The sequence below is a fragment of the Nematolebias whitei genome, chromosome 9 (genome assembly GCF_014905685.2).
Source record: "Nematolebias whitei isolate Nwh7 chromosome 9, NemWhi1, whole genome shotgun sequence".
Lineage (NCBI taxonomy): Eukaryota > Metazoa > Chordata > Actinopteri > Cyprinodontiformes > Rivulidae > Nematolebias > Nematolebias whitei.
Window position 1 is genome coordinate 37171455 of NC_056506.1, and position 14760 is coordinate 37186214.

At 39.1% G+C, this 14760-nt stretch overlaps 1 protein-coding gene across 1 annotated transcript in view; it reads left to right on the forward strand.

Moving 5' to 3' along the window:
* sntg1 (syntrophin, gamma 1) overlaps window positions 1–14221 on the forward strand; it is a 59698-nt gene extending 45477 nt beyond the window's left edge. The window contains 6 exon segments of the mRNA XM_037681757.1: window positions 690–835; window positions 2113–2184; window positions 2629–2781; window positions 2874–2966; window positions 12686–12796; window positions 13908–14221. Of these exon segments, the coding sequence (XP_037537685.1) occupies window positions 690–835; window positions 2113–2184; window positions 2629–2781; window positions 2874–2966; window positions 12686–12796; window positions 13908–14090 (758 nt within the window). The 3' untranslated portion in view covers window positions 14091–14221.
* The last annotated feature ends 539 nt before the right edge of the window (window positions 14222–14760 follow it).

Below are 14760 nucleotides of genomic sequence, written 5' to 3' on the forward strand. Positions count from 1 at the left end.
TTCCCCCACTCTTGCAATGTTCTAAACAATGTTTCTAAACTCTAAACCCTCCAAAAGAGCACAGCATGTCATGATTTCAGCTCCTTCCCTCTGGCTGCACTCTGCGCTCTCGGCCACGCCCCCTTCTCCACTGCAGAATGGAGATTGACAGAGGAGGAGGAGGAGCTGCAGGAGGAATCTTCTCCTGCTGTGTAGGCTGTACACAGGTGCAGCAGGTGCTACATAATTTAACATAAATCATTTTAAATAACAATTCCATGCCGGTTGTGCGGCTCATCCATTAATCAGCCAATACTGTTTTGTCCAATCTTATTTTGAAAAACCGCGATAGAGCGAGTCCGTGAAAAACGAACAGCAAAGTAACGAGGGACTACTGCATACTGTTGAATTTGTCATCTCTGTAAACTGTTTTTTTGTTTGTTGTTTGTTTATTTATTTTTGTTGTAGACCAACAACTTATAAATTATTTCTTGATTTATTCTAACACAACAGGATAAATCAGATGAAATAGAAAACAAGTGTTGGGTTTATTAAGCCACATGTGATTTCATCATTCAGCATCGTTCTTCTGGTTGTTGGGAAGATTTCATAACCAAATTTGCATCTCAGGTTTTCTAAATTAATGTTTTACAAATACTTTTTAATGTGTTTTTTTTGGTTGTTGTTTTAGTTTTAAAATACAAGAAAAGGTCACGCTTGCTTTGCATTCGCTTGGTAGATTATCTACATGGGCTGGGTGGACGAGAAGGAGCAGGACTCCGTCCAGGACCGGATGTACTCCTCAAAGTTCCTCGCGCTGAGGGGTTCCTCGCTCTTCAAGTTCACTGCGCCTCCCGTAAGCTTTCACTCTTCAACTTCACCGTGTCACACACAGTTCATGTTAGTGCTTCATGTCGAACCCCTGCGTGGATTCATCTTCACAGGGAGGTTCCTTTTTCACTGCTAATATATTGTTGATGGCCAAAATGAGAAGTTGGAAGCAGCTCGCTCATAATAATAATTTGCGGCGCATTGATCTTCTGTTTGATTGATGCTGATCATTTACTATGTTTACATTCTGCCCGCTATTTGGGTTATTATGACGAGAGGGATAAGCTGTCAACGGTGCTGCAGACAGGAAGAGATGGATAGATAACTGAAATTGCCCACCGGGTGTGAATGTGCCGATGTAAATGGAATATGCTAATTCAAGTGGATGGTGGAACATAAGAGTCTGCGTGTTCAGAACTCGAGATCGGTTTCTTTTTTATTCCAAACTAGTTACCTGTGTGATGAATATGCTCCGCCACTGTATATAAATATATCAGTCCTGTTATTTTTTTTGTTTTTTTTTTCCCCAAAACTCTTTCATGGAGAGTAAACAGATGTAATTTTATTTTGAAGTACTGTATTTTTCGGACTATAAGGCGCATTAAGCGAAACAAAACAGTCAGATAAGTCAAACTTTAGTTCAACTCATTCACAATAACAACATAAAATCAGTTTGAGGTCAGTAAGCACAACCAGAATTAATATATAAGGTGCACCAGATTATAAGGCTTTCTGTTGACTTTTGAGAAAATTAAAGGAGCGCCTTATAGTCCAAAAAATACGGTATTTCCGGGTGAACATCCTGTAAAGCAGGCGTGTCAAACTGGGTTACAAAAGGGGGCCAAAATGAAAAACTTGGTCCAAACCAAGATCCAGTTTCAGTCGATTCATTAACTCAAGTCAGATAGTCGACATCTTTTCTTGCTTGCAGGTTCATCAGCAAAACTGTGATCGGTATAATTTGACATTCTCTGTTGCTCTTTTCACATCAAAATTAAGGATTACTGACAATTTTAACCTTTTTTTTCTGGCTTCTAAGTTAGCAAATGGTAAGGAGATGTCTGCACTAAATGAAGTGTTTATTATTTTTTAAGCCAAAAGAGAAGTAATATAAAATATTTTACATTTAAAATATCTTCTTGAGGGGCCAGACATGATGTTCACAAGGGCCAGATTTGGCCCACGGGCCTTGAGTTTGACACGTGATGTAAAGGAACGCTGTTTTCTCCTTTAGGAACGGTCTTTTTTCTCTTTCCACAGAGAAGTTCCTCAAATCAAACCTCAGTTGTGTGATGTTTTCAGGTGACAACATGGGACTGGACCAGAGCAGAGAAAAGCTTTACCGTGTACGAAATAATGTGCAAGATTTTGAAGGTATCACATTTGTTTTTGTACTTTTTATTTCAATTCCCAGAGCATTTAGAGACGTGTATCTTATTCTGAGAAACTCTTGAGAGAATATAAAGTAGATAGGAGAACCTGCGGGATGTGCTCATACGACTCACTTATACAGTACATTTGCATGTCATCTTCTGCTTTCCTACTGAGAGACTCGAGGCTGCTGCTTCTTATTCTCTGCAGGTTTGAGGTCACTTTGAGTTTGATAGCGAGACTTTATCTGCTGTTCATTATCTGGAAGCCTATTTTTATGAACTTGATTTATGAACGCAGACAGCCCTAAGCTGGCCTTACGTTGCACTTTACGTTACAGAAAGCAGATTAGAGCTAAATGCTGTTGGTTAGTAGTAACACGTGCCGGGAACCTGCGTTGCTGTCAAGCATCTTGTCAGCCGTGTGGTCGGTCTGTGCTGATCTCAGGACAGTGATCTTCTGGATAAAAGGCGGCACTGCTTCAGCGTTCAGACGGAGACCGGGGAGGACATGTTCTTCAGCGTGGAGCTGGAGTGTGAGCTGCTGATCTGGGAAAAGGCTTTTCAGATGGCCACGTTCCTGGAGGTGGAGAGGATACAGGTGAACAGCGAATGGGACATGTGGGGTGATTTCCCTTTGCTGGCGCAACACTCGTGAGGCGTTTCTCATGCACTTCGTGTTTTGCTCTGCAGTGCAAAACGTACGCCTGCATCATGGAGAGCCACCTCATGGGACTCACAGTGGACTTCAGCATGGGCTTTGTGTGCTTCGACGCTGCGTCAAAGGTGAGTGTGGGCCTACGCTGCATCATCACCTCAAACATAGTGAGAATAAGAAACTTAAGGCAACTCAATATGATTGCGTTTATGGATTTTTTTTACATGAATATGTTGTTCTGCATAATAAAAAGTGCACAAAAGCAAATATAAAAGAAACCCTAGCGTTCACAGACTGCTGACAAACAATTAGCATTACTGCCAACTTATGAGTGAATGTGCTTTAGAAAAGCTAAATGCTTCTAAAAAAAAGATTTAACCCCAACCCCTGAAATATGGAAGAAAGTTCTGAGTTGCTCATAATGTGATGAAACTAATGATGACACCTCAGCTTCCTGTTTCCTTATTTTTGTTGCTAACATATTCTGCACTCTTGGAGTGCGAGCACATTTGTTTTGACGGCTAGTCCCCCTCCTTAAGCTCAAACCTCTCACTCCTGCACGCCTGCAGTTCAGTTTGGCCCTTCACCAAGTCTGAGAGCCACGCAGACTCCTTCACTGGTGCACATTATGTTGATGAGCAGGACTCAAGCTGCCATATTGTTCTCTAAGATTCTGGCTCTAACTCCAGCCATGTGAGGCAACATTGTCCCCCAAGGATGATCGTTATGGTGCCAGAGCATTGTTTATAGAGAGAAATGCACAAAAACACAATCCATATATAAACTGCAAGTGCAAACAATGTGAGGAGAGGGATTACTTCATAATTAAAAGCTGCTATTGGCAAATCTGGAAAACTCGTGTTGGGTTCTGTCAGAAACAACACAAATGTAACTTTGTTGGACAAGTACTCAGGAGTCAGTCAGATGTTTTACTGCACAACCCCATTTCTGAAAAAGTTGGGATTTTGTCTAAAATGTGAATAAAAAAAAACAGAAAGCAATCGTTTGCAAACCTCATAAACATATATTTTATTGGCAAAAGAATACAGTGACCAGATCAAATGTTTAAACTAATAAATTGTACAAATTTGAGGAAAAAGAACTGGATAATTTTAAGTTTGATGGCATTAAGACACCCAAACAACAAAACAAAACAACAGGACAGAGTCATGTTTCCACTGTGAAGCATATCTTTTAATAACGTGCAAACATGGAGGAACTGAGGAGACCAGCTGATTCAGGTTTTGGAGAGGAATGTTTCCCTATTTTTGTCTAACTGTTCAACAGTCCCAGGTCTTCTTTGCTGAATATTTAGTTTAATGTGCATCAGCTGTTTTCAGTTGGTGAGAGGTCTAGACTGAGATGGGTCAGTTCAGCGCCTGGACTCACTGCTGTTGGAAAGGGAACAGTTATCACTGTCTCGCTGACAAATGCAAGGCCTTTCCTGAAAAAGATGTCTCGATGGGAGATTATGTTGTTCTAAAACCTGTATTTACTTTTCTGTATTGATGGTGCATTTCCAAATGTGTAAGCACCCCTATACCATCAGAGAGGCAGGCTTTTGAACTCTGCGCTGATAATGGGAGATGGAGGACATGGCCTCTGTGGTATCTAAAAGAATGACCACAGAACAGTTTTCCACTTTTCCTCAATTTGAAATGATTGGCTCAGAGAAAACAGCAGCATTTCTTGATGGTGTTCTTCTTTGGCTGATAGAGCTTCAACCAGCATTTGTGGATGGCACTGCAAGCTGCGTTCACATCCAAATTTAGTGGAAGCGTTCCTGAGCCCATGCAGTGATAACAGGCTCAAATCTATTTTAATACAGTTCAGTTGGAGTGCCTAAAGATCTCGGGCATTCAACGATTCAAGGATTTTTTTATTATAGCTGCAGGGTAGAAACTGTTTCTGAGCCTGGTGGTCTTGCTCTGAATGCTCCTCAGTCGCCTGCTTGAGGGGAGGGGCTGGAACAGACTGTGCAGGATGAGTGGAGTTCTTCATGATGCGGCGCACCCTCCCCCTGCATCGTGATGCGTAGAGGTCCGAAGTGGTGGGAAGGCTGCTCCCCACAGTCTTCTTTGCAGCCTTAACCAGCCTCTGCAGAGCCATCCTCTCAGCAGCAAACTGATTGGCTTTCCGTCTAGTCCTTTAATCATAGATATTTTTTCATATTCTTGTAATCTTTTGATATTATGAACTGCTGTTGATGGGGTATTCAAAGTCTTATTTTTTTAGAAACAATATTTTGAAATTGTCCTGTTTTTGGATGCAGTTTCCTGCAGATAGGTGAACCTCTGCCCATCTTTACTTCTGATCGATTCAGCCTCTTTAAAATGCTCTTTTTATATCCAGTCTTCTAAATAACCTGTGTTAAAGATTAACCCTGTTAGTTGCCAAATGCTCATCAAGCTGTTTTATTTGTACCACTTACTTTTAAAGCCTTTTGTTGCCCCTGCCCAGTCTTTGTTGCTACAATCAACAGTAAAATTATCTAATTTTTTTACTAAAAATTGTACCGGTAATTAAAAATAGCTGAAACATGTGATGTTTACTGGATTCCATTGTGAAAGAAAAATGAGCTTATCATGTTTACAAAAATCCTTGCACTCAGTTTAGATTTTGCACTACATCCCAACTGTTTTGGAATAGGGGTTGCATTTCTAATACTGCTTTTTTTAATAGAAAACTTTATGTATATACACAGCATATTTATAATTTTTCTGTGCAACCAGGTGGCCGTCAGTGTTTATGTGTGGAGTTGGTCTTCACAAGTCAGCTGCTTCTTCTGGCAGCTCACAGATATCGTAGTCAGGCCTGTTCGTCTTTGACCTTTCACACATGAGTGCACAATAATTAGGTGAATAAATCAATAGACATAGAAGACACTTACCGCTGTATAATCTGCTGAATAGATTAAGGCATAAAATATGTTAATCAGGACAAGTCTATGAGGTGCAAAAGTTTCGAGTCATCCCTCATTCCTTTGTGTTTTGCTTCCAAGGAGTCGAACTTGACTGTAATCTTTGGGACAGTGTTTCAGACACTTTGGTTTCTTTCTTTGTACGTTGGCTACTTTTTATTTAATTTTCAGCACAGTTTTTGTACCAGACCATATTCTGAGGGGTATTTTGTATTTGTTAAACAACGTAACGCTAAATTATATTGGTCGATATAAAAAAAAAATCCCTCTAGAATGAAAACATGACCTCTGTTCTGTACATACAGCTCAAGACAAGGCACTTTTTTTTACTAGCCAGCTATCACAAAGTGGCAAAAGGTTGTCATTTTTAAAGTTGTGTTTACAAAATTACAAAATAAATGCCAAAGTTAGCACAGATTGACTGGTGTACAACAGTATTTTACACCAACAAGGTGACTCCCAGAGATCTGCTGAAAACTCGTCATATCTAGACTTGACTTCTGAACAAACAGGACAAATGGTAAAAGAAACACAAATAAAAAACTGGTAACGTCCCCCCAAAAAATCTGAAATATTTCACAGTAAGATGTCTCTTACAAACAAGAAAAAAGGAGCATACAGTTGTGATCAAACTGTGATCAGAATATAAATTTAACCTTCAGTAATGTTTCATAATAAAGCTTTAAAGATCACTCTCGTAAATTTATTGTCATTTATTGAGCAAAGAGCCAAAAAATTAAGGGCCTCAGTCTTTTGGCTCTTTGCCTAATAAACCACATTAAATCACTAAAAGTGACTTGAAGTGGCTTTAATTTATTATAACAGCTTTAATTTGAGGCTTCTGCTCCTTCTCATGCTTTGATCGGCCTAAAATATTTTATTCTCATACAGCCCGTCTGCTTTTAAAACCTTTTAGGAACAATGTGTAAACCTAGGAAAAGACCAAGCGGTAAAAGAAACAGCAAAAACCACGTGTGGGTAAAGAGCAGTAGATTACGTAACACCCTTTCTTAACCATGTTGGTTAAAAAAAATGTTTTGGTGCTAAACATTTCTGACAGATCGGGACATCTGGAGGTGTCCTGTGATACGAGGCTGTGGGACATTAGCATCACATCCTCTGGGTGGTGCCTCTGTGGTTTGGACTTCCTCTGGCACATCCCGATGTTTGATCTGATTGGGATCTGCAGGGTCTGCAGAACAGATCGGCTTCCTAGGAATTTTTTTAATCTCTTTGCTTCTGAAGCATTTCTTGTGTCGTGACATGGCGCGTTGTCTTAGCAGGGTTTTGTTGTTTAGAGATAGTAGATATTATTTACTTCACATGCCAGTGTTTTGAATGTTTAGACGGTTTTACACCAAGGAGCAACGTGCAACTTTGAGCAGCTGATGCTTTTTCTCCTACACAAAATATACTGTGTCGGTTGTTACTTTAAGCACCGATAATGGTACACAGAAAACAACTTTTACATTTGGATTAGTTGTGTTAGGTGTTACGTTTTATCTGCAGTTTTTATTTTCTTTCCAGAAACGGATTCATTGGAGTTTACACGTGTTGTCATGGAGGTTTTTGTTCGCATGTTTATCCTCTGGACATATCAGACTCTGCAGAACTGGCATGACATCGAGGCAGAATGTCAGCCGTAGATTCCACAGAGCAGATGAGAAAAGGAAGTTTGTGATTATAGCCTTAATAAGAAGCATCCAGTGTTTGTTTAAAAATAAAATGAAAGCCTAAACTCAACTTGACCTAAGTTCTGCCTTCAACACGATCTGCCATTCTATCCTCCTCAACAGATTAACCTCCATTGGCATTTCAGGTACTCTGTTAGACTGGTTCAAATCTTATCTTTCTGACTGCACTCAATTCATTCAGCTTAAATCCTTCCATTCTCAGTCTTCCCCTGTCTCCACGGGTGTGCCCCAAGGCTCTGTCCTCGAACCCCTCCTCTTCATCATTTACCTCCTTCCTCTAGATCACATCTTCTGCAAATTTGGTGTCTATTTCCACTGTTATGCTGATGACACGCAGCTCTACTTGTCAACCAAACCAAACTCCACTCACCCACCCTCCATCCTCACCGACTGTCTTAATGAGCACAATCACTGGTTTTCTAACAATTTCCTTCAACTAAACAGTGACAAAACAGAAATCATCCTCGTCTGTACCAAAACTCTATTTCAGAGTCAAAACATCTTCTCGTCCCCCTGAACAACTCTATGCTATCCCCCTCGCCTCAGGTCAAGGGTCTCGGTGTCATCCTCGACACCACTCTCTCCTTCACTTCACACATCAACAATGTTACTCGATCTCCAAAATATTAACCGTCTCCGTCCTTCTCTCACACCCCGCTCCACAGCTGTCCTTGTTCACAGTTTTGTGACTTCCCGGAATGACTTCTGCAACTTCCTTCTTTATGGCCTCACCAGCACATCTCTTCAGAAGCTACAGATGGTCCAGTACTCAGCTGCTCATGTCATCACTCAAACCTCCTCCTATAACCACGTCACTCCTGTCCTGCAGCAGCTCCACTGGCTCCCAGTTAAATTGCTCATCGTCTTCAAAATTCTTCTTCCCACTTTCAAAGCTATCCATAATCTTGCCCCTCCTTACCTATCTGACCTCCTACACATCTCCATCCCCTCTCGCTCTCTCAGATCCTCCTCTTTGCTACACCTCCATGTACCCTCCGCCCACCTCGGCACCATGGGGAGCAGGGCCTTCACCTGCTCTGCCCCTCACCTCTGGAACTCTACCGCCAGAGCTACGAAACACCACCTCTCTTTCTCTGTTCAAGACTGCTCTGAAACACATCTCTTTAGACTCGCTTATCCTTCTTAACTTTGTTTTATGTATTTTACATACTTTATGTATTTTATATTTCAACTTATTCCTGTTGGTCTTTGCACAGTGTTTGTTTTTACACAATCTTATCTGATATGTTTCTTGCTGTTAAGTGTCCTTCAGTGTCCTGAAAGGCGCTTTTTAAATAAAATGATTATTATTGTTAATTGGTGACGTAGACCAAGCAGAGGTAAATTTGCTGATTGTCATCACGCCTGAAACACTCACAGTTCAGGACTCTGACTGGTCCCGTGTGTTGTGGCTACAAACTGATCGTTTGGCGCCTGTCAGGATTCTTTCCTCTGTCCTGATGTAGGAAATTTGTATCTGCCAATCAAATCATAGTGTTTTACATCTGAGGGACTCAACTCTGCCGAGCCATGCAATCAGACAGCCACCTCCAAGTTCAGGGTTAGGGTTACGTTTTTTTCTTTTACTGTAATCAGTTCTGGTGTTTGAAATGCAATTATCTGTGGCTGTGGTTTTAAAATCGAGACGTCTCTGCATCAACTCATGTTTCATTCAGGGCTCTCAGCTCACACTTTTTCGGACACTGCTGTAACACACACTCCTTGTTGTGATGCAGTGAAAAATAGATTTACAACTGATGATGTTGTTGCAAAAAAAGGAGACTGACACCCCCCCCCCCCCCACACACACACACACACACACAAAGGAGACACCAATGTGTTTCAAACCAAACAGAAGGAGGTTGAGAATTATTCAGTGCGAATCGCTGCATATTCATTCATACATTTTCTAGTTTATTTGAGCATTATGCCACTGAACTGGAAGGAGTTTATAAAATTTGCAATAAATAAATATTTGTTTCCTACCAAACTTGTTACATTTTAACAATAAGTTCCTCACAGATCATCGAAACCTTGTGAAGCAGTGTTTCAGTGTGTCTGTCTTGGCGGGAAGTCTTTTCATAAACCTCTGCAGAAAGCAACAATGACTTTGCTCGTGTCTGTACATTTGTCTGTGGTGTTAGCAAAATATCTTATGAATCACAGGAGAGATCTAAATGAAACTTTCAGAAAGTAATGATTGGATGTATCTACAACTCATTGCCTTTTAGGATTACCTCACTTTAAGATGGCTGCCACAGCCAAGAGATGTTAATAAGCACAACACGGAAATATTACATGAAATCAGGCATAACTTCATTTATATGATTTGACCAAAATGGCTCTAACTTTGTCCCTTTGCCTCTTAAAATGTTTAAAGTCGTTATAACTCTGCAGAATACAGCAAAAAACAGTCGCTTTACTTCAATTTTATGAATAAATAAATATTTAAATTCAGTAAGTATCAAACTAAACAAATAAATGAAAAGCTAAAACTACTTTCATTACTTTACAGTGTCAAACATATGAAGGCAATAAATTCCTCTTCCTTATGAATGCTCTATTATCTATACATAAGTAATAAATATGAAAATAATTACCCTGATATATACAGTACTGAGTAGTTTATGTGGTGCTTAAAAGTTTGTGAAGTCTTTATAATTTTCTATATTTCAGTATAGCCTAAAACATTAGATTTTACACAAGTCCTAAAAGTAGATAAAGAGAACCTAGTTAAACAAATGAGTGGTCATTTATTTATTGAGGAAAATGATCCATTTTTACATATTTGTGAGTGGTAAAAGTATGTGAACCTCTAGGATTATCAGTTAATTTGAAGGTGAAATTAGAGTCAGGTGTTTTTAATCAATGTGATGATGATCAGATGTGAGTGGACACCCTGTTTGATTTAAAGAACAGGATCTATCAAAGTCTGATCTTCACAACATGTTTGTAGAAGTGGATCATGGCAGGAACAAAGGAGATTTCTGAGGAGCTCAGAAAAAGAGTTGTTGCTCATCAGGCTGGAAAATGTTACAAAACCATCTGTAAAGAGTTTGGACTCCACCAATCCACAGTCAGACAGATGTGTACAAATGGAGGAAATTCAAGACCATTGGTACTCTCCCCAGGAGTGGTCGACCAACAAAGATCACTCCAAGAGCAAGCTGTGTACCGTAATAGTCAGCGAGGTCACAAAGGACCCCAGGGTAACTTCTAATCAACTGAAGGTCTCTCTCACAGTAATGTTAATGTTCATGAGTCCACCATGAGGAGAACACTGAACAACAATGGTTCATGGCAGGTTGAAGGAGAAGCCACCTCTCTCCAAAAAGAACATTGCTTCTCGTCTGCAGTCTGCTAAAGATCTCATGGACAAGCCGGACGGCTGTTGGAAAAATGTTTTGTGGACGGGTGAGACCAAACTAGAACTTTTGGTTTAAATTAAAGTGTTACGTTTGGAGAAAGGAAAACTCTGCATTCTTGCATAAGAACCTTGTTCCATCTGTGAAACATGGTGGTGGTAGTATCATGGTTTGGGCCTGTTTTGCTGCATCTGGACAAGGACGGCTTGCCATCATTGATGGAGCAATGAATTCTGAATTATATCAGAGAATTATAGAGGAAGATTATCATGCTACGATTTTCACAGCTGAGTCAAGCTCCAAGAAGGGCTGACTCCAAAGCAGATTTCTGCCCTAATAGATTAACACTCGTTCTAAAACTGTTATGGTTCATGCAAACATTACATTTTGCATCTCAACCTTGACCTCTCTAAGTGGCTTTAAACATCTTTTAAGTTCCTGGGAAAAATCAATGTTTTCATGCTCTTTCTTTCTTTCTTTTTTTTACACCTCCCTACAACCTAGCTGTTTTTTTTTCTTACTTTTCCTTTTAAATACCATTTCATTTTTCACTTGTTAAAAAAAAAAATCTCTATTTGTTTGCATCTTTTATGACTGTCTATTGTTGTCGTTTTTGTCCACTGTTGTCATCACTCTTTGTTAAAATCAGGTCTCTCTTGTAAATGAGTCCCCGAGGCTCAATGGGATTAACCTGTCTAAATAAAGGTTGAATGAATGAATGAATTGGATGGCTATTCATAAAAAAGTTCGAGTTTTTTCATGTTAAACTTATAAACAAGGCTGGCTAAAAATAAATCATATAAATAAAAGTTAGTTTGAACTGGTAAGAAATTTATGGTTTAGTGAAAAAACACGTAAATACTTGTCCAGCAACAAAAATCATCTGAAATTAAAATGCAATATAATTCACATAGACAATATGTGTCTGCATAAAAACAACGAAAAACAATAATGCTTTGAATATTTCTACAAAAAAAAAAAAAAAAATATATAGATATATAAATATTTATATATATAAATAAATAAATATATATATATATATAAAATGTATATGTATATAATATAGTATTTTATGTTTCCACAAACATGGAAGAGCATCATTTTTTCATGTTTTTAGCCCTCGAGCTCTGTGTAAACAACTGTAAATAATTTGTTGGTATTAAATAAAAGATCAGCGCAGTTTAATACATGCAAAACATTTCCTTTGTTTTAACATAAAATTTAAACTGTTAGATCCTGCAAACTGGCACTGCGGTACGAGTGTGTGTGACTGACATGCAGGAAGAAGAAGACAGGATATAACCATCTCAGACTGGATTAACATGAGTGACTTTCAGAGGCAGAGCAGAAGAGGTGACACTTCTGCTGCACCAAGATAATGTTTCTGCACCGGATTTCAAAAGGAGATCAAAATAAAAGAATATCGTGTTCATTAAACCTGATTTCTCACACCACATTTAACCAGGCTGTGGCAGGAACAGCCTGCACCATGTGAGCTCCACATGTGTGTGGAAAGCTCGCCGTCCACCTGAGGAGTCTGAAATGTGACTCGCCGTGCAGCTTTTGTTTACTCATTTCGGCACTAATTGAGTCACCGAAGCGCTCGTAGTTCACGAGAAATTATTCTGCAGCTTTTCAAAAATTGAACTTGCAGAAAAACAACACGCATACATTTAGATCTCTCAACAGCCCACACCTGACGGATCTGCTGATGTGCCCCGTTTCTATGCAGATCCATGACAATTTTCATCATTAATAATTCATGAAGGAAAAAAAAGTCACACAAGACGGGGTTCTTCATTAAATAGCAGTAAATAAAAACTGATGTAGCTGCGCTTGGGCTTATTATAAGATGTCTGTCCTTTCAGGCTGTGCTGTGGAGATACAAATTCTCCCAACTGAAAGGATCCTCCGATGACGGGAAAAGCAAGATCAAATTTTTATTCCAAAATCAAGAATCCAAATCCATTGAAGCAAAGGTAAGTTCAGTGTTTTTGACACAGTCATAACAGTTACAGCAACAACATTTTTAAAATAATAAAAATCAAATACCGTATTTTCCGGCATGTAAGGCGCATGTTTTTTTGCATAGATTTGTCAGTCCTGCCACTTATACCCTAAAGTGACTTGTATACTTTTTTTTTCCATATTCATAATGCAAGTTTGATTGACGCTTTAAATTTTGAAGAATTGCAACAGCGAGTCCTTCCGTATGTGCTCGCTTCACTCAGCTGGTGCAGGCGGAGGAATGCTGGAGAGCTAGCAGCTCCGGCCACAATGGATGGATGGATGGATGGATGGATGGATGGATGGATGGATGGGTGGATGGATGGATGGGTGGATGGATGGATGGATAGATGGATGGATGGATGGATGAATGGATGGATGGATGGATGGATGGATAGATGGATGGATGGATGGATGGATGGATGGATGGATGGATGGTGCCGTACTGCCCAGGCAAAATGAAGCTGCTTTAACCATTAAATAAACGCATCATAAACACGACAGTTCAGCATTGATGCATAATAAACGCAACTTATACGCCGAAGCGACTTATATATGTTTTTTTCCTCTTCATGATGCTTTTTTTTGACTGATGCGACTTATACTCCGGAGCGACTTATACGCCGGAAGTTAACTGGTTATTTTTAGCACATTTTTCTTGTTTTGTATCCAATTCTAAACAATTAGATTTGGATATTTCAGGAATTTGTTGTGTTTAAACATGTTTGAGTCCAATTAACTTAAACGGTTAACGTTCAGAAACTAAATTTTAATTCTAAAAAGTAGTTAGAAAATGTAAGTACTTTATACTTGGTTTAGATGTGTACTTGAAACTCAGAATACCACGTAGAAAATACCAAAACAAATATGTTTATTTAACATAAAAACATGAATCAATAGTACTTAAAACATTTTGTCAAAGCTACTAACTTGTATTTTTCAGTTCAGTTACTTAAATAATTCGATTTAATCTATTTCACCAAACATTTTTAGTTAAATGAACTTATCGGGTTTTACAGTGTACAGTACTTGTCTGACCTCACTAGTCTCTTGTTGTTTTTTTTATTTTTTTTATTTCTTTAGGAGCTGGAGTTCTCCAACCTCTTTGCCGTGCTTCACTGTATTCATGCTTTTTTTGCTGCCAAAGTTGCTTGTCTGGACCCGGTGTTTGTGGAGAGCCAAGGCACTGCAACAACCGCAGGGATTCCTTCTCTGTCCAACCTCTCCTGCAACTCACAGACTCCCAAACTGAAGTACACCACTTGACAAGGGCTGCTGTCTCTGGACTCCCTTGTAGACGAGACCAAATATTTATCAGCACCTAAAACGGTGGACAGGAAGCAGGTTATATGTGGCAGACTGGTGGAATAAAAGACCTCAGTGGATTTCAGGAAGACCGTCGGACCTGAATTTGAACCTTTACTTTGAACAACTACACTCAAAGATTTGATGAACACAAATCATGACAGATTTTGTTTTTGTTCAGAGCCTCACACTTCCACATGGTCATGATATTAAAGAAAGAAATGCAGGTATTTTCCCCACATTAGTTTTTTTTTTTTTTGGTAAAGTTGCATAAATCTGGGGTTAGATGCATAAAATCCTCTTTGCATTCTTGACTAAAGTGATGTGTACACACAATTATTCAACACAAATTGTTGTTTTTGACAGAATCATTAAACAGTGCATTCGTACGGTTCTTTTTTATTCATCGAAAATGATGCAGGATTATTACGTACGGCTGAAGTTATTAACAACAGTCAGTCAGATAAGAGGATATTTTTTAAATCACAAAGCGTCTATTTTAATTGAAAACTAATATTTGTTGCGTTTTCCTATTTTATTTCATCATACCATGAATGAAATTGTCCTTAAAATCAGTATACATAATTTGACGTTCACATTCTTTCTGTTTATTTAACAGTTTGTGTCTCAT